At 34.5% G+C, this 20,523-nt stretch overlaps 3 protein-coding genes across 4 annotated transcripts; 2 read left to right on the top strand and 1 right to left on the bottom strand.

Annotated features, from left to right (window-relative positions):
• The first annotated feature begins 483 nt into the window (after positions 1-483).
• On the top strand, positions 484-15,059 carry LOC129237836 (uncharacterized). Of its 2 annotated transcripts, none has more exons than XM_054872788.1 (4): positions 484-1,237; positions 13,411-13,550; positions 13,629-13,785; positions 13,850-15,059. In XM_054872788.1, the coding sequence occupies exons 1-4, from the start codon at positions 1,193-1,195 to the stop codon at positions 14,687-14,689; spliced, it is 1,182 nt and encodes a 393-aa protein (XP_054728763.1). In that variant the 5' UTR covers positions 484-1,192; the 3' UTR covers positions 14,690-15,059. The 2 variants fall into 2 exon arrangements, with proteins under 2 accessions (XP_054728763.1, XP_054728764.1); XM_054872789.1 differs by lacking the exon at positions 484-1,237 and adding an exon at positions 13,134-13,319.
• Positions 15,060-17,254: 2,195 nt separating this feature from the next.
• Positions 17,255-17,837, top strand: LOC129238732 (DNA polymerase epsilon subunit 3). Its single transcript, XM_054873882.1, has one exon. It carries the CDS (start codon positions 17,393-17,395, stop codon positions 17,777-17,779), a length of 387 nt encoding a protein of 128 aa, XP_054729857.1. The 5' UTR covers positions 17,255-17,392; the 3' UTR covers positions 17,780-17,837.
• LOC129238731 (anaphase-promoting complex subunit 7) lies at positions 17,838-20,154 on the bottom strand. Its single transcript, XM_054873881.1, has 4 exons — positions 19,369-20,154; positions 18,653-19,311; positions 18,311-18,591; positions 17,838-18,239 (listed from the first exon to the last, which is right to left on the bottom strand). Exons 1-4 carry the CDS (start codon positions 19,937-19,939, stop codon positions 18,020-18,022), a joined length of 1,731 nt encoding a protein of 576 aa, XP_054729856.1. The 5' UTR covers positions 19,940-20,154; the 3' UTR covers positions 17,838-18,019.
• Between the last annotated feature and the right edge of the window lie 369 nt (positions 20,155-20,523).

Below are 20,523 nucleotides of genomic sequence, written 5' to 3'. Positions count from 1 at the left end.
CATTCTATTGTATCTACACACGCATGCACATTTCCATACAAGAAACTGTGGTTTTCCCATTGAAAAATAGAGCAAAACCAAAAGCCAGCGGAAAATTCAAATGAGAAGCCAAAGTGCTCATTCAAAAAATATACATAAATAACAAAACAAAAAGAAGAAGACGCCGCCAACAAGCTGAGCAGCCGCCGAAGACTGTGCCATACCAGCCGTCAACGAAGACAGCAGACGGCGTGAAATTTTCGAAGAAGAAAACACGAACGAAGAGTGTGTGAACTCTTGCCATTGTTTTTCGTGAATAAACTACTTTTGTTGTTGATGTTGTTGCTATTTTAGATATTGCCACTGGTGCTCAACCAAACATTTCGTAGATGCTTTCCGTTAATGTTTTTATTGCTATTGGACTTTTCACATTGATCAACGTATAAAAACCTAAAGCAACTGTAAAAATTCGAGCAATTGAAAAGCGGCATTCGTCCAACCAGCAACCAATAAATAAGCAAAAATATAATTAAATACAATATACGCAAATAAAGAAACATTCAAATAAATGTATATATAAGAAAAGTGCCCAGTTCTACACAGACAACTAACGATCGCGGACGTAACGGGTCTGTTGTGAAGGAACACGTAACGTACTATACATACCTACATACATATTTTTAAAGGGAACGAGTTAAAAATAAACTGTAGCAAGGAAAAAGGAGTGAAAACCAAATAAAATATTCGAAAAATATACGTTTTTTATAGTTTTTAATAGAATTTCGAAAGAATTCTTCGCATTCCATTGCGATTTGGAAAACCAGACAACCAGACAACCAGAAACAAATAAAAGCTTCCAACAATACAATTTTAACTTAATTCACGTGCGCAGTTTACCTTCTACGGCATTCGTTTTAACCGGGGTCGTGTGGAAGTGTGTGTGTATACAAAGCATTCGATTTGACGCTGTTAGGAGTGTATTTAATTGACGCCTTTGCAACGTAAAGAGTGTGTTCGGGTGTGACTACATAAACCGAGCATATTTAGTTGAATTGCGTGAAAGTTTGGCGCAACATAAAACGCATTTCCGTCGGCGCAACCTGTAACGCGTAGAAAGACAGTCTAATTTAAGAGCTAAATAAAAAAGCAATTGAAGAGCTGTAGAAGCAGAGCAGTTGCCTAAGAAGCAAAGCAAAAACACAAAGCACTTAAAATGGCAGATGTTTCGCATGAATTGGGCGCACTACGTTTTGTGGTGGTAAGTTGAACAGATAAAAGTTAATTTATTCTTACAAAGCTTGATAAAGCTGCTCGAAAAGGCACTTTTAAACTACATTATTTAATACAATAAATTAATAAGGGCAAACAAAAATTAAAAATTGCATAAAATAATAAAAAAATTTAATTAAATTCAATTAAATAATATAAGATGAAATAATAAATAAATAGATTAAAATAAGATAAAATAAAATAAAATATTTATGTAAGCAAATAAAATATACATTTATTTACTTCGTAGGAATAATAAAAATAAATAGTTATTTTTTTTTACTAAGACCTAAAATAAAATAAATAAACTATAATACTAAAATAAATAAATAAATGAATAAAATTGCAAAATAAATAAAAAGAATTAAATTAAATTAAATCAAATAATATTAGATAAAATAATAAGATACATATATAAAAAGATATACAGGTATAGGAAAAAAATTCAAATAGAAAAATATAAAATAAAATAAATAAAGTTTTTATTTTTTTTTTTGTTAGTACATCGATATATGTTATATTTTCTTCTAAGCGAAATTTACTTTTGTGGCGTTAGTGAATGCAAAATTAGAGCCATTTGCACCTGATTTAAGTTTCTTTCAAATTAAAATAGATGCAAATGAAGATTTCGTTAAACTGCAAAGAATTTTCCCAAATATTGGAATTGTATTGTAATAATAATAAACACATATTTTTTTTACTAAAGCCTAAAATAAAATAAACCAAAATAAATAAAGTCAAACAAAATAAAATAAACAAAAAAATTGAATAACATAATAATAAAAAATTAAATAAAATATTCAACTAATTATTTGTTTAACATACATACCATATATAAATATGTATTTATTTATTTTATAAGAGTAATAATAACAAATAATTATTTCATTAAAATTTTTTTCACGCACCAATAAATTCGGCCGCCGTAGCCGAACGGGTTGGTGCGTGACTACCATTCGGAATTCACAGAAAGAACGTAGGTTCGAAAGAAAAACATTTTTCTAATAGCGGTCCCCCTCGGCAGGCAATGGCAAACCTCCGAGTGTATTTCTGCCATGAAAAAGCTCCTCATAAAAAATATCTTCCATTCGGAGTCGGCTTGAAACTGTAGGTCCCTCCAACAAACAACATCAAGGCGCACACCACAAATAGGAGGAGGAGCTCGGCCAAACACCCAAAGATTAAAATAAAATAAAATAAAATAAAATAAAATAAAATAAAATAAAATAAAATAAAATAAAATAAAATAAAATAAAATAAAATAAAATAAAATAAAATAAAATAAAATAAAATAAAATAAAATAAAATAAAATAAAATAAAATAAAATAAAATTAATCAAAATAAAATAAAAAAATAAAAGTAAATTAAATTAAATAAAATAAATTACAAGTAACGAATAAAAATACAATAAAATCAGAATACAATGAATATTAATTAACTTAAACAAAATTATTTGAAATAAATTAAATTAAATACACCAAAAGCAAATGTTTTACATTAACTGAATATAAATGTTAATAAAGTAAAGCGAAGTTAATATAAAATATATAAAAACTAGATTCAGTCAATAATAATTTTCTTAACTTGCTAATAAAGTAGACTTTACTAACCGAACGATAAACTATTCCAAGCTGTGAGTGCTTTAAAGTGACATTTAAGTATTTTTAATCTCAACAACCGTCTGAATTAAATAAGTTCTGAAACTACAGTAAAAATCTCTAAATTTCTTTTTTATTTATTTATTTATAATTTTATTCTATTTAATTTTTATTTTATGAGCCAAATAACCACTGCTCTTTTAAAATTTTAATGAAATCATTATTTATTATTATTGCTCTTATTTTAATGAGTGGTATTGACGGTGAGCCAAACGTAATATTGATATTTTATCGATTTTTTTCAATTTTTTAAAAGGACTATCACTGCGATTCATATTTTTTTGTCAGAGTATAAATTGTACTTATACTTTTTATAACAAATTAACAAAAAAAATAAACGACGCAAACATTGCAAAAAAATAGTTGTACGATTTTCAGTGGCACTCACTGTATGTTATGTGTCAGTAAACGATAAGAAAAAATTGCTCATAATCTATAAAAGTGATACAGCTATGTGATAATTTAAAATTTTGGAAACCATTTCTTGAAAATTTTAAAACTGTCTATTTTTAAAAGGTCATAAATTCTCTGGCAAACCTGAAAATATAAAGTAAATCCATTCAAATGTTACGAAAATACTGTATTCTAAAAAATCCTCACTTAAAATTAAGTGATCTACATATCCTCAAATTTTGTAAAATTTTTAAAACCTCAGGCCCCTAAATATCTCTTACATAGTACTAAAGATTTGACAATTTTCAACAAAATCGGAATGCAAAACTTATGCAATTAGCAGCAAGAAAAATAAGTAAATAATTGAAGAATAAAGTAGCAGATAGAGCATACAGTGTGACGTCTGATGAGTGCAGTGCAGCAGGGCGTATGCGTAATGCGGTAGTTTATTTCAATTGAACCAATCGCCTATGCAGGGTGTGAACAATGAGATTATAAGCTATTGATTCATACAATAATAAATATACAATATTAAAAATAATCGGATTTCAGCGAGGTACTACCAAATAACATATATCTGTAATATACAAAATTTTCTGCTTCGACATCCACACTAAGAATAGAAAATACTTTACTTTAATTTTTTAATTCATCAAAATATAAATATTTGTATGCTTTGCATATGTACACAAATACATACGAGTACATATATGTATATATTCAGAAATTCTTGTTTAATTTTCTTCTCCTGTTTTTTGGGGTTAATAGCCAAGTATTTGCTCATATTTTAGCAAATTTTATTCGCTGCCAAGATATTAAAAAAAATCCAAAAATTTTCTTTATAAAATAATTCTGCGATTATAAAAAATTTCAAGGCCATTGTTTTTTATTACCTACATGACAGTGAAATGGAATTTGTTTGGGTGAATGGCGTTCCTACATACATATGCACATTTATATGTGTGCTTTTGATTAATACACACAGCTTTAATGTCGCATATTTATTGCATGCGTTTAGTGAATGAATTTTGTTTGAGGCGTGGATATACATCTGTAGCATTTCGCAAAAGTGGCATTGTTAAGAAAATATTAGCTCTCTATTTTGAAAGCATTTGCTTTCATTATTTTTATAGTGCTTCAATCTAGAGTTGGGTGAGCGAAAAGTTTTTAGTATCTACAGATCGTTTGCACATAGAAATGTGTAAAATTTGTAAGAAGAAAAGTAAATATCTGCATACCTCATTTTTTGTCGCGACTGTTTGGTGGCCCAAATTGGAAAATCTTGTATTTAAGAGCAAAATGGAAAGAGTGCAAAGGGCAGCATCCAATTATCAAAGAGCGTGCTGCCTTCTACCCCAACCAAGGCTTTTAAGACTCTATTAGACCTTCTCACCATAGATATCTATGTCAAATTTCGGGCTAATTGCAACGCAATCGTAATGAATGCATACCTACCCTGGAAAGATTTCAGAATAAGGCGCTCGAAAATTCTTGGAACTCTTACGGAAACACATAAAAAAATCTATAAATATTTGGCGCGTTCACTTCTGTTATGTGTTTAACCGAGCCCCTCTTCCTATTTGTTGTGTGTGTCTTGATGTTGTTCCACAAATGGAGAGACCTACAGTTTTAAGCCGATTCCCACCGGCAAATGGTTTTTTATGAGGAGCTTTTTCATGTCAGAAATACACTCGTAGATTTTCAATTGTCTGTCGCTATTAGAAAAAACTTGTTCTATAATTTTCATGCAAATTAATTCTGTTTTGAAAATAACTTTTCCACACGAATCTTAGAAAGATGTGAATGGAATAACGTGAAGGAACTTGGCCCAGGGTCAGTGGCCATCTTCACTAACAGCTCAATACTGAATAATACGGTCAGGAGTGGCATCCACTCAGAAGTGCTGCAGTTAAACTTCTGTCTACGGCTGCCTGATGTCTTTCAAGCTGAGTACCAACTAGTGCTATCACAGTGGACCTCAAGGACTAAGTGGGTTCCCTCTACAAAATAATGGAGAGTGGCAACCACCGTAACCTAACCTAACCTTACTGCGGGTGATGACAGTTGACTTACGTGAGTCAATAGCATCGATCCATGAATAGTCGGTTGTATGAGAAGCTAATAAGCAGGGGCTTACACGGGGGCTTAATCGAATAATTTCTAAAGGGGAGCGTGTCATTATTCTGTATTACAAAATTCTGGGTGACAAAATTCTGTAAATTGCAAAAATATTCTGCTTTTTAAAATTCTGCTTTTTTAAAATTCTGCTTTTTAAAATTCTGCTTTCTAAAATTCTGCTTTTTCAAAATTCTGCATGTTTAATGCGAAAAATTCTGCTTTATTCAAATTTTGTGATTTTCGTCATACAAGAAGTAACAAAATAAACATTTATTCCATAAATATACATATGTACATATATGTTTAAGCGATAACAATATTTTAGTTTAGCCAATTACATTTAGTGTGACTGAATTCATTTCTTTTCTTAATAATTCTTCGCAGCGGTTCGTTTTTTAGAAGAGTTCTACGCAAAAATACTGTGGATTGCGTAGCCGGAGTTGGACTGATGAGGGTTATTTTTTTGAAGCGCGGCCGAAGGCCGCCCACGCGAAAAGAAGTTCTGCGCAAAAATACTGTGGATTCTATCGCAACTAAAGAAAAAATTATTATTATTATTTTTTATTTAATATCTCGAATAATAATAAAAAATAATAATAATAATAAATTAAATAATTACATTACCTCTTTAACATTGTTAAAATTATATTTTAATACAGAATTTTGTAATACAGAATTTTGAAAGCAGAATTTTAGAAAGCAGAATTTTAAAAAAGCAGAATTTTAAAAAAGCAGAATTTTGTTTTTAGAATTTTGTACATACAGAATTTCGACACCAACCCTTTCTAAAGTACACGTAATTGTAAAAATTAAAAAATTTAAAAAAAAATTAAATTTAAATCATTTAATTAATTCCAATTCATTAAAAGCATTAAAAGTCTGAACCAAATTTTGTAAAAATTATTAAAATTAAAAAAACTAACTAACTAACAAACTATGAAGATTTTATATACCTACATTTTATTGTTGTATTTCTATGATAATTTGCCAATGCTAATATGCCACGTCGTTCGCGTTTAGTTGTGACTTGCCCCAGTGGAATAAGTAGTTAAATTATTTTTATATATGTTTACAGTTATTAATATTTTTACATATAATTGTTTCTATCTTCTACTCCAATCTTTATTATTTAAAAAACAAAAACACTATGCGTCATTCGCGCCACGCATGACGTATTTACCCATTTCACACCTTCTTCACGGCTTACCACTACAGCCAAAACAAAACATGGCAATAGACCTAAATCAAAAAGCGAACGCACCCACATTTCATTTCTCACCTAGTAAATTATCTAGTAAAATAAACATTGTCAAAAAACGTTTCAATAATAATAAACAAAAACAAAAATATTCAAAAGTCTAAAAATCTATTCATAAAAACGTTGCAGCAAAAGCAAGCACAAATTGCAAATATCCAAACAAACACACAACAGCACTGCAGCCGTCGCCATGACAGTGATCAGTCGTCGCTCGGCGTCAGTTCACGTTCATGGTTTAACCTCACTACTTACCGCCGCTTTGTCAGGCGACCAAAGCACCGATCTGCGCGACGCCTCTTGCTTTTTTGTTTGGCGGCAAAAATTCAATTGACGCATCCGCGCCACACACATCCGCCCGTTTGATTGCGGGACAAGTGCCAAAACTTTTGCTTAGCAGAAATCGGGCACACCGGACTCAACATTTTCGGCTCGTATATTTATGATACATGTGCAAGTATGCACATATTTATGTGCACATATACGCGTATGTGAGTGTTTGTGCATATTTTAAAAACACTTGTCGTCGCCCAATCGGTGTGCTTTGCGCTACATTTGCTAGGTTTATACTTGTATGTGTGTAGGCGAAATCGACACTATGTAGGTAAGTATATGCATACGTATGTATATGTGTGTGTGTGTGTTTAATGAGGAGACACATGCTCCACTCACTTTTTCTCCTTTGAACCTATTTCATAAGAAAAATAATATATTTTACTTAATTAGATTGCGAAATTAAGCAAATGACACGGAGACTCAAAATAATCGCACAACAATTTTACTTATCTTTATCTAGAGACGCTCTTTGCAATGTTTGGAATTTAATGCAGACTTTTTTTAATTATTTTAGTTTTACTTCTAAAATAAAAATACGACACATACTTATTTAACGAAGAATAGTATTTGAGTTATTTTTTTTTTTTTAGAAATATATTTAATGTCTTCACAACGGACCCATTTCGTGGTCTAAGTGGCATCGTTATCTCTATGTGCGATGCGGCTGGCAAAACAACCTATTTAATGTCAGCGTCAAAAGAAAGTGTACACCATATATTGACAAGTTTCGTCTATTTATTTACTAATTTTTAATTTCAATTATTTTTTATAAATCTATAGTTTATACTTTATACTACAATAAAATCCATATAACGCAAAGTTTCAAACTTAGTACAAAATTAATAAAAATTCGCAAATTTCCATCAATATTTCAAACTTTTTAATCAGAATTTCTGAAAAAATTTCGAGTATGCAGTTTTATAGTACATTAAATTTTGTTACAGCAAAGTGCAAGTTTCAAGTGGTCAAAAAATTGCGTTGATTTTAGGCATTTTTTTCTGCTGGCGGTATTGGGTGCTGAGGCTTTATGTTCCATAAAGGAATAAAAGGATCAAATATGTATATATGTACTTTCCGTGTGTATATAATGAATGCTCGAATTCTTTTTTTACGAAGGTGTTTCCAAGCGAAAAATTAATAAAATTGCAAATATTCAAAGTCTTAAGAAACCATGCCCTTTTACGATGAAGTTACAGACTTTTATGTTTCTACAACAAAAAATGTATATACTAAGGGCGAGAATATTCCTACAACCCGTTTTCCTACAATGCGGAACCAAACCATTGTGTGATAGGGGGAATTACACTAAAACACACTAAAAGTTGTTGTGAAGAGGTTGAGCTAAATATCTAAAAAGCAATACCATTTTGCGCGTGCAAAAAAAATTTAAAAACTTAAAAATTTAATTTATTTAAATTTAAAAAGCTTAAAAAACTATTGAATTTTTAAATAAAAGAAAAACAAATTTTGTTTAAAACAATTTGCGCACTTATTTTTAGTTAATTTTTCTTTTGCAATTCATTCTTGACGACAATTAAAAATTGTTTGTGCAAATTTCCTCACTTGTGCATATTTGTGGTCCTTGATTTATGGTGCACGCCTGATGAAATACCACAAAAATGTTTGGAATTTTCAAAAACCATGCTTACTGTAAAAAAATAACATTTGGATGTGTGCGCCCACATTTTCTTAAAGCTTAAGGGGCTTAACACAAAGTTGAATGCGTAATTTTTGCGTCAACAAAAATGAAATATACACATAAATAAACTACCTTGTGTTTTTGAACGAAAAAAAAGTGATTTGAAAGAATTATGGGAATTATATGAGTTAAAAAGACCTTTCATTTTACCAAGCAAAAGAGCGAGATATCGAAGACCCAGATATATAATATATTCTAAATGTATAGTATGCCATAAGATCGTAGTTCTTGCACAATTTGCCATCAACAATGGAGTTTCATTAAAGATTATAAATTTTCTGCATAACAAACTGCTCGTACCAAGATAAATGCCTACTGCAGTCGCACCACCAGTAAACGACCACCAGTAAGCTTTAGCGGGCCCTTAAACTGAGTATAACAGACTTGTCCCACCAAAGCTTTTTTTTCCTTCCGTCGTATCCCAAGATTGAGCATCTATTGGATAATCTATCCCTCCACGTGCATAGCAATAATACAACTATTACTGCGCCTTTAGAAACATAAATATACGGCTTTTTCTCTTTATTTGCCTATACTCGTGCTTATATACATAAGTATACTTGTACATGCCGTACGAATGGGTTGGTGCGCGACTACCATTCGGAATTCACAGAGAGAACGTCGGTTCGAATCTCGGTGAAAACACCAAAATTAAGAAAAACATTTTTCTAATAGCGGTCGCCCCTCGGCAGGCAATGGCAAACCTCGGAGTGTATTTCTGCCATGAAAAAGCTCCTCATAAAAATATCTGCCGTTCGGAGGCGGTTTGAAACTGTAGGTCCCTCCATTTGTGAAACAACATCAAGCGCACACCACAAATACGAGGAGGAGGTCCGCCAAACACCCAAAAAGGGTGTACGCGCCAATTATAAATAAATAAATACTTTTACATGTTTATGGGTATTGAAATCAATCAAAACCTCAATTTACCAGACAACACACAAGCTTTCCACTTAGCTCTTCAAAAAATTGATTGATGTGTCTTCCGGCTTGTGTAAATTCTTGTCTAAATACATATATTTGTAATTTAAAAATACTTGAAGAATTCGCTTTTTCCCAATTATGTAGGGGTAATAATTTCCTTACATGAGTCATACTATATACTAATATGCATGTAGGTATATGTACCTACATGCACAATTTTGCCGTGCAGCTGCAGCTGTCAAACAGGCAAAGCAACAGTTAAAATTCATATAACATAAAAATAAAATTGAAATGAATGTTCAGAAGAGTGGCTGTAACAAAATGTCTTGTCTATAAAAATCAATTTTACATTTGTTTAGTATTTTAATTTACAAATAGTTTAAATACTTGTTTACCTACTAAATAAAAGCATCTTTACATTAGATGAGTGTGTGCGGGCATATAAAAATGCACATTTCACACATGTGGCCGGGTGTAGGCCGCGTGCAGCGTGCAGCTTCCTGGCCAAGAGGATGATGGGCATATTCTTTTTGGCATGTTGGCGTTGAAGGCTGACAGACGCTGCAGGAAGTGTAATTTTTGTGTCGGCAAATGTGTGGGCATATGAACCGTTGGGAAAAGAGCCTTTCTGGGGTGTGAGCTACAGTCTTCCGTATAAATTTTATATTTCTATTAAACTTTGGTTGAGACAAATTCTAAAATTTGGCATACGTATGTGTGTACATATGTATATAGTGAGCAGTTCTAAGAAAATCTTAGAAACAAGAATTTAGGACACGGACCTACTGATACGAAAAAATGTTTTTCTTTATTTTATTTTTCAAATTTTGTTCCTAGTTAATAGAGAATGCAAAACACGTGTTTGAGTTTTTTTTGGCAAGATTTCGCTGCTGCATGTGGCATGAAATAAAAAGTATTTATGTAAAATATTGTACATTAAAAAATAAATAAAATAAAATACAACAAATGTTTGCTCTCAAATCCGTGGTACTTGGGTGAGGACAAACTCTTCTTGGTTTTCGAAAATAAAAGAAACAAAAAATATGAAAAAATAAAACAAAGCAAATAAAAATGAAATTTGTATATAATATCAATTGAGGTGAAATAAAGGGGTGTCCAATAACAGGTGTTATCTATCGCTATCGAGAGATGATTAACGATTTTTATGGCCGGAAGTGGATGGTATTGATCTGGATAACGTTTATTTTCAATAAACACAACCATTGCTCTTTTACGGGAAAAGTTTCCGGACCGTGTTATCTCTCCAAGACGTGTTCACAATTGGCAACCAAGCTCTTGTGATTTAACACCTTGTGACTTTTTTCTTTAGGACCACGTGAAAGAGAAGGTCTACGCCAACAGCCCAGAGTCAATTCAAGATCTCAAAGATGGAATTCGTGAGGCTATCGAGGTCATAGGTCAGCCATTTTGCATTTCGGTTATGGGAAATTTCATGAAAAGGATATTGTCCTGTAAGCGTGGTCGTGGGGGTCATTTTCCCAATGTTATTATTCACTATTAACGGCATACCTTCCTCTTTATAATAAAATAAACATCCGATCATTTATATGAAAAAATAGCTTTTTTTTTTTTGAATATCAAAGAGGTGTTCTTCTTATTGGAAAACCCTTATATATAAAAAAATTAAATTAAATTAAATTAAATTAAAAAAATTAAATTAAATTAAATTGGACTAAATTAAATTAAAAATAATAAAACTACAAAATGAAATGAAAGGCGAACTTTAAAGTTAGTAATTGTTTGGACAAGATGCTCGAAATGCGCGAACTTCAGTCGAATGCGCCTTCAACTAATCAAAAATCTATTTTATTCAAAAAAAATCGACTTTTCGCCCAACTAAAATGAAATGACCAAATTTGCAGAAATATAACCATGACTAATACTTCTACCCCACCTGTTGTGATTTATGCTTTGTCTTGTTTTCTTCTTCTAATATCATTTCGGAATTTTTAATCGAAAAACACTCCATCCATTTCACATTGTTGTAACCTTGAGGGCGGCAGTGTATTTCTTTTGAAACATTTTAAATTCAATTTCAAACGATTACACAGACAAAATAATTGGTGTTAGCATTTTAAAGAGCAGTTGTTATGCCATTGACAGTTGCGTTGTAAAAATAAATCAAAATTCGTGAGCAAGTTCAGGGGTGTTCTTGTTGCTACGATGCACATGCAACGGTATTTACAATGTTTATATTTATACCTTTTTGCAGGTGCATAAGCACAAAATCAAGAATTTACGAATACAAACATACTCGTACAGATTAACATATCTACAATGTGTGGTACCTGGCGCCATTTTGACCATTAGAGAAATCAACGAACTCTAACACTTGCGGGCGAGTATTAAACACTGCAGTGAAATTGTGATTAATTGACAAAAGCAAATGAGCGCATAATATTTACATCCCTGCATACGAGTACATTTGTACGTATGCATTTAAGGAGCATTTTTTAAGATCACGTATACGCCCTGTGATATGCCTTGCTAATTCATAGCAGTGAGAGGGAAGAGAGTGAGTGAGTAAGTTTGTGAATGAAGCAATGATGTATTGTGAAATCATATTTGTTTATTCGCCAAAAAATAAAATAATGAATTGAAAAAAATTTAAGAGAAAATAAAATAATGAATTGAAAATATGTATATTAAAAAAATAAAATTAATTTAATTTAATTAAATCGCTAGCCCTACAAACGGCGTGTGCTAATGTGTGCTCTTTAATAATATCATAGATAGCAGCATTACAAAACCCACTCTGCATAGGTCAACGAGTCTGTTAAGACTCAAGACTGCCAATAGTATTGCCATAGCTGTCGTCTGAAGGCATATGTATATGACCGCTATGGCAAAATATTTATGGTAGTAGTAGCTTACGCGATTTTGGCCGAGTTTAACGAAGAGTGCCGGTCATTTCTTTCTCGTGCTAACCAGCGCCAGATAAACAGACCAAGTGAATCCAAGTCCTTCTTCTCCTGATCTATCCAACGCATCGAACACTGAATACTTTCAGAGCCAGAGCATTTGTATCCCTTTGGACGAAATGGCCCAGCCAACGAAGCCGCTGGTTCTTTATTCGTTGCGCTATGTCTACGTGATCGCCTGGTAGAGTGTTCGTTTTTTCGTCTGGAGAGGACTTTACTACTCAATTGCCTACTTAGCCCAAAGCAGCACTTGTTGTCAAGAGACATTTTTGGTAGGAGTTTAATCGTTATATAAATATTCAGAAGTGCCAGAACAACCGAGCTCTCACGAGGAAGCTGAAGTTCTTCGTTCCTTTCAGTCACTACCAGCCGCACAAAGCCGTCTTGATATCCTGCAGACTAATTTATTCAAAAATTTACTAAAAGTTCTACTGAAAGTTTTTTATGTGGCGCAAACTCAACCTCTGCTTGTGAGGTAAATAATTCACTTTGCCAAAAAATGCTGTTTCAAATTTTAAATTAGAGTTAAAACTCATTTGAGAAATGAAAATTTTCAAATTATACAGATAATTTTCATATTTTCTGCCTTTCTATTATAACATAATGGAATAAATTTTGGCGAATTAAATAAATTTATAAATTAATAGCAAAGCAATAAATTTTTACAAGATCATCAATTAAATTTAAAAAAAATTAAACGCCCGTTTACAGCATCAACGAAGTGCTCACCATCATTATGACTCAAGTGCTTATCTGGTTTCAAACAAAAAGTTTTGAATAGTCTCAAACCAGACTAATCGTTTTTCTTTCTGCTTCTTTTCATCCTTTCGATGTAGGACTCGTCGCTCTCCTCCAAGGTGGCAATGTTCAACAAACAAACGCAACAGCACCAACAACAACAACTGCTCAATCCCTTCTCATCAGCAACTGGACGTATGTCACCGAAGCCTAGCTTCTCCAAAGATGAATATGGCAAGTAAGTAGAAACTGTCTTGCCCATATCGAGCGAGTGTCAGTCCCCGCTAATCGAAATTCTATTTTGCGCTCTTCACAGGCCATTGGCAGGTAGCTTGACCGAGATGCGCGGCCAGAAAGCTAATATGCATGTGCTCCGCGAAATGCTGGAGCTGTGTCAAATCATCGACTCAGAGGGCTACAATGTCAAGGATGAGCCGAATATGCGCGTCATACCATTTGGTGAACTCTTCAATGTGAGTATGAAATGAAACTTTATTATTTCGCTCTCTGCTCACTGTGCGCGCTTTCACTTGACAGATTTACAACTATATCTCCGATAAGGTGGTTGGCATATTATTGCGCGCGCGCAAGCACAAACTGCTAGATTTTGAGGGTGAAATGCTGTTCCAACGTCGCGATGACGACGTACCAATTTTCTTGCTCAAACCAATCGCCGAGATACGTCAAGAATTGCAATTGAAGATTGAAGATATTAAGCGAGCTGGCAGTCCAGCACCGCAAGCCACATCGCTGTTATTGGACAAAAGCGCACACAAGCAAAAGTTAGCATCACGCGGCTCCACGCCCTCAAACTCGCCAGCACCGTCAAAACCGGCAACACCAGCACACTCAAAGGTATCCTCGCCGGCGCATTCGAAGGCATCATCTCCAGCGCCAATGGAACAAGTGCCAGCAGTAACGCCACAAACAACAGCACAGCCAACGAAAACGGATGCTCAAGCGGCACCGGAAGTTACAATCACAGCTGCACCCGTTGTGGAAGCGACAGAAGTGGTAGCAGCAGGTGATCAGATGGCCAGACTGGAAGGTGGAGAACAGCCAAACGTACCAACGGAGAAGAGTGACGCTACAGCACCAGCTGATAATAACATAGTAGTGCCTGAGGTTGTGGCGCCGACAGTTGCTGAACATGTGGAGCTGCCGCCTGTATCTGTCAGTACTGCAAATATCACCAACCCAAATGCCACTGAAAACAGCGAACTACCTACGATTGTCATTGATGCCGCCGCCGTGTACACACGCACGGCACCGGCACCTGCAGAGGATGCATCAGCTGTAGCAGCAGCGGCGACAGCGCCAAATGCCACGATTACAGAGAATACGACCGCTAATAGTGAAGGAAATCCTCAGGCCTAATTCGAAAAGAAACTCTATTTTTGATTCGAATTGCTAAGCTAGTTAAACTTGTAAATGCTTCTCTAAAATAGGGTTAGGTTATAGCGGGGTACTTATCGGCATATCACTTTTGTGTAAGCAAATGCAGTAAACTAATTTGTAGTTTAGACATTAGCTGCAGTATTATATAATATTGTAAATCGAATAGAGAGGCAGCAATTGGCCGTTGGAATGAAGTTGGAAAATACTTTGTGCTTCATTCGAGCTGCTAAATTTGTTGTGCTCTGATAATTTGCGAAAGGGTTAATGCCACTTATAAAATAATGATTTGTAAATAAAATTTGCTGTAGATCGGGTACTTAAACAGAAAATTTTATGTACAATAATCTAATTTTTATTTCAATAAAATAGTATAGACAGAAAGTAAAACAAACAAAAAAAGTTATAGTTTATTCAATGGGTATCAAATCAGCTGATTTAATAGATTCGCCTTGCTGCGTATGTAATGAAAGAAACTGGAGAAAGAAAGAAATGAAGAAACTGGAACAAAGAACATATAAAGACAAGAAGGTGCAGTTCCCGGCCCAAAACAACAACAGAGCTTGGTAAGGAAATTCGACCGCGCAAAAACCAATTGGAACTAATTGGAATCAGCTTAGAAGCTATTAGTATTTTGGTTTTAAAATGATTGGTCCAGTAAATTTTATCCTTACCCGATTTCAAAAATAACAAAATCCAGAAAAACGCTTTGAAAAGAAACCCGACTTGGAGCAGCGGACCCTCAAATATTCATAATTTCATTTGCTCAAATTACGCCGGGCACAGAAACGCAGCGTAACTGCATTGTTTGTATCTTAGATTTGCGGGGTGCGCCTTGATGTTGTTCCACAAATGGAGTAACCTACAGTTTCAAGCCGACTCCGAACTGCAGATATTTTTTATGAGGAGCTTTTTCATGGCAGAAAAACATTCAGAGGTTTGTCATTGCCTGCCGAGGGGCGACCGCTTTAGAAAAACCTTTTTCTTCATTTTGGTCTTTCACCGAGATTCGAACCTACGTTCTCTCTGAATTCCGAATGGTAGTCACTCACCAACTCATTCAGCTAAGGCGGCCGCCTTAGACACACTTAACGACATTTATTCAGCGTATTGTCTATTTCAATGGAAAAATGTGCATATAAAATCGCCAAACGTGCGTGGGAATTTCTCCTCTAGCCTTGCAGTTGTAAAATCTTCTCCTCACTCAAGAAGTTCCACTGCTTCTCTGAACCACTGTAATTGATTTTTCCTAAAATAATGCATAATATACAAATAATTTTCAAATTATGCGCTGAAACACAGCAACAACAGGGGCAGTGACAGTGCAAGGCGAATTCATTAAAGGTGCTGGCGCTAGAGCAGCTGATTTTGTTTCTTGATTGTCAAAGCCTTCTTCTTTGTTATTGCTTCGTTTGTTTGATTATTTTCATATGGATTTTTACAAGAAGTACTTAATTACAAAAACAAAATACATGTAAGGTTGTTGCTCTACCGCACCTGACCTTTTTTTGGCCTTTTACAGCTGACTTCAAAAACTTTCGCTGAATTGTTGTTAAATAAATATGCCCAAAATTTTATTAAAAGTATCTCTACTAACCTTTTTTCCTTGACTACATTCATTTTCTTTTGACGTTTCTCGCTTCCTAAACGATAAATTAATTCAATTTTATCCAATTAATTCAAAAGTCCAAACGAAGAAGGGAAGAAGAATTCAAAAGTTCAAATCACACTTTAAAAATTTGCAAAAACACACGGAAGTTATCGTTATAATCCTAATGCCATGTTCCCACGGCACGTAATTCGCGCTCTAAGTAATTCGCCATTTAACCTGTTTCCACAACGCATTTGTAATTCACTTTGGCTCACCTTCTTGTTCTTGTTCCTTGCATTTTATTAATATTATTGCAGTGAATAATGAGCCTGTGCTAATTAAGAGGAAAGCACTCTGGGTGGTAAATTTTTAACAGTTCGAGTCTTCGACATGAAACACCAAATGATGAAAAAGTTAAGCAAAGGCAAACCTCCGAGTGTACATCTGCCGTGAAAAAAATTTCTCATAAAAAATCAAATGTGGGTCTCTCCATTTGTGGAAAAACATCACGACGCTTACCACAAATAGAAGGACGAGCTCGACCAAACACCCAGTAAAGAATTAAAACAAATTTACCAAAACAATTGAGTTTGCCGTTGGCAAACCATTTTTTTATTTTTCTTTTTTTTTGTTCTAATGTTATTGGTTAAGCGTCTAATGAATCCATTGACTTAAGTTCCAAGGAATTGAACTCGGCAAACACAAATATTTCTATATAATCGCTGCTCTTCTTCTCCACCAAAGCTCTCGAAATATAAAAAGTTTTTAATTGCAACTCGCTTTGTATGACTAATTCCCGTTTTAATTATGAATTAAGTAATTAAGTTCGAAAAGATGAGATGAACATACTGTTATGACTACTTTTTAACAACAATTATGCATTGTGAATACACTATCAGATAAGAATTTATCGATTGTTTTGTAGGCCCAATAGTTAATGGCTTGTCATTGTGATTACACATGATAAGAAGCAGCATGTAACTTAAATTTTGTTTACCGCTTTGTCACTGGTAGCGAAGTGAGAAGTGAAAATAAATTCTACTGCGATATACTTCAAAATTTAATTTTGTAAAAACTTCGATAACACTTTTGTGATGGTTGAGCGCATTGAGGATTTAAATTTGCCCAACGCCGTTGTCGGACGCTTGATTAAGGATGCTCTGCCTGAAGGCGCGAACGTAAGCAAAGAAGCGCGTGCTGCCATAGCTCGTGCCGCTTCTGTTTTCGTGATTTTCCTCACTTCTACATCAACAACGCTGGCACATAAGCAGAATCATAAAACCATTACGGCGGCGAATATTTTAGATGCATTGAAACAACTAGAATTCGAAAACTTTGTTGATCCGTTAACCTCTGATTTGGAGTCCTATCGTAAAGCCATGAAAGACAAAAAGGATAAAGCCAAACCAACTACATCGGCAGCTGCTAGCACCATCGCCGTTGCCAGCGATAAAGAAATGGAAACCGAGAAGGTGTCGTAGAACCCCACTATTTTCTTTTACTATATTGGATTTTTGCCCAAATAAATGTATGCACATATTTAAGCGTTTAAATTAACACAGTATTTAATATAAATATGGTTTTTTTGATATGGAACTATTCAGACTTATCACTACCAATAACTACTATTATTTGCGCTGTAGGCGGTTTTAGCTCAATATTTGTTGCCAAGCAAAATAAATTAATAGGGAACCCTACAAGTCTCGCAATACCACAAATTTTTAATTGATGACTTCGGACTCCAGATCTTGCCAAAATGGATCAGAATACGTGTCGGAGTCGTCATCATCATGCGAAGAAGATTCTTCTGCTTCATCATCAATTTGCCATTCCTCATCACGAATGCGTGATATCATTAAAGAAGTGTCTTGATCTTGTTTGTCACCGCCGCGTGTCAATGCATTAACACCTTTCAAAGCACGGCGGTCATTAGGTTCGAGACTGAGAAGAGAAAATATAGAAATTAAATAATTCCGCACAAATTTTTGCATATTTCTTAGAAGCACACATACCTTAAAGCTATTGTATAATATTCCAGCGCACCATCCAAATCTCGGACAGTCCGACGTAAATCGCCCAACATACTGAAATAAGAGGGGTTCGGAAAAGTCATGACCTGCTTCTTCAACATAGCACTAGCTTCTTGAGTCTCGCCATTCGCCTGGCACACATCTGCCATAAGCGCTACGGCGACCGCATAGTGCTCATCTATTTCAAGCGCTTTGGCTAAAAATTTTTTGGCACTTTTCTTCGCAAGCGGATTATTGGAATGCAGTAAGACACGCGCAAACATCTAAAATTAAAAAAAAAATTACAAACTAAGGTTTAAGTGTACAGTTATTATTTGAATATACCACATAACTACGCGGGGAATTACGGAAGTAGCGAACTGCCAAAGCGCACATAGCCTGCGCCTCGTCGCGTCGCTTCATGCCCACATAACAATGGTAAAGACCTTTATAAACCTCAAAGCGATAACTGGCTATACACTGCGCTGCACGAAAATACGAAATGGCTTCAAGGCGCTGTTTTAATTGTAAACAGATTCGTCCACGCAATAGCTGCGCCTCAACGTTGCGCTCATTCAACTCGATAGCCTTCTTTGCAAATGAAACGGCTTTCTCAATTTGACCTGCAGCATAACAACTCTCGGCAACAACAAACCAATGATCCGATTCGAGTTCTTTTATCTTGCCCATTTGTGCTGAGAGTTTATCCAATTCTGTCAATTTCTGATTATATTCATATACTACGGCTAAAGGCATTAACGCTTCCGTATTGTGTGGGTTAATCATAAGTGCCGTCTCCAAATACTGCTGCGCTGGTATATATCGCCCATAATAATACAGACTTTTGCCTATCAAAGTGAGTAGGTAACAGTTCTGGTGGAATTTTGTGTTGTCGTTGATCGCTTGAAATGTCTTTGATGCCTCTAAATGCTCGCGTCCGTACAACTGAGCATGTGCCTTTATCCAACTGCTCAACCAATCAATATGTTTCGGTACAGCACTGGCTTCAAATTAAAAATAAAAACATTAACACTCAGCTAAAATATTTTAAATGCATTTACCATTGACCACCAATGAATTAACTTCAATGCCATCCATACTCAACATTAATAGCGCTTCAATGGCTCCCAGCGCCATGGGACAATCACCCAACACTTCCTTATAGGCTGCTATAGCCTCTGCATTATCCGTATTTTTACCATACTGCCAAAGCTGTGCCAATAGCATATTTACTTTCGGTGAACGCGCTTTTAAGGGCAGTGCATGTAATGCACCTATAGCCTTACGGTCTTCACCTAACTCATGATAGCATTTGGCGAGACGGTAACGCGTTTCTAGCTCACTAAACTGCTCAAATGTGATCTCAATGCTAGCTAGTTGCGTATTCTTAGAACGCAACATAGTTTTACGCATTAATAACGCAGCTTCATATTGTTTGCTGGCTAAACGGTAATTTCGTTCATAATAATGTGCATTGCCACTAAAGAGCAGTACTTGATACTCCATTTCGGGAGTAGCAACATTGCGATCGTTTTGCAACAGAGTACTTAGTAAACTTGACAACGGAATAACACAAGAATACAACTCCTTGGCAAAGAGTTTCTTGATGTTAGCGAAAAGCACAGACTCCATTATTTCAAGACGAGAGCAAAGATTTGATAAATTGGTGGCGCTCTAAATGCTTACGATTAACTATAAACGTCAACTACGGCAATTAAATATATTTAAAAAAGGTTAATATTTTCTCTTTTGACGATACTTTGATTATTTTTTATGTTTATATTGCAACATACAGTATCAACTTTTTGCGGTAAATTAGAATCGGCCAAGAGCTGGCAAGAATGATAGAATACCGTGAAGGCCTGATAAATAATGCTTCTTCTTTTTCAAGTCACGGCTGCAATATGAAAAACATTTAATATGCACAATAATGCTTATCGACACAACTGTGATGGAATAGACCATTATATTATATAACATTTTATAATTAAAAATAAAAATAAATAATTGGAGCGTACACTTTTGTTAAGTGTTTGGCTGAGCTGCTCCTCCTCTTTGTAGGATGCGTCTTGATGTTGTTCCACAAAATGGATGGGCCTACAGTTATAAACCGACTCAGAACGGCAATGGTTCTCGTGAGGAGCTTTTTTATGATAGAAATACACTCGGAGGTTTGCCATTGCCTGTCATTTTATAATTACTATTGAAATAAAATG

The sequence above is a fragment of the Anastrepha obliqua genome, chromosome 2 (genome assembly GCF_027943255.1).
Source record: "Anastrepha obliqua isolate idAnaObli1 chromosome 2, idAnaObli1_1.0, whole genome shotgun sequence".
In the NCBI taxonomy this organism is placed as follows: Eukaryota; Metazoa; Arthropoda; class Insecta; order Diptera; family Tephritidae; genus Anastrepha; species Anastrepha obliqua.
This window is presented reverse-complemented; position numbering and strand designations above follow the sequence as displayed.

Excerpts from the sequence above, each read along its gene's own strand:
- LOC129238732 (XM_054873882.1), top strand. The coding sequence starts at position 17,393 with ATGGTTGAGCGCATTGAGGATTTAAATTTGCCCAACGCCGTTGTCGGA.
- LOC129237836 (XM_054872788.1), top strand. The coding sequence starts at position 1,193 with ATGGCAGATGTTTCGCATGAATTGGGCGCACTACGTTTTGTGGTG. Across the intron at positions 1,238-13,410 it reads GCGCACTACGTTTTGTGGTG|GACTCGTCGCTCTCCTCCAA; the intron begins GTAAGTTGAACA and ends CTTTCGATGTAG. Across the intron at positions 13,786-13,849 it reads CATTTGGTGAACTCTTCAAT|ATTTACAACTATATCTCCGA; the intron begins GTGAGTATGAAA and ends TTCACTTGACAG.
- LOC129238731 (XM_054873881.1), bottom strand. The coding sequence starts at position 19,939 with ATGGAGTCTGTGCTTTTCGCTAACATCAAGAAACTCTTTGCCAAGGAG. Across the intron at positions 19,312-19,368 it reads TAATTCATTGGTGGTCAATG|CCAGTGCTGTACCGAAACAT; the intron begins GTAAATGCATTT and ends TTTAATTTGAAG. Across the intron at positions 18,592-18,652 it reads ATTCCCCGCGTAGTTATGTG|ATGTTTGCGCGTGTCTTACT; the intron begins GTATATTCAAAT and ends TTTTAATTTTAG.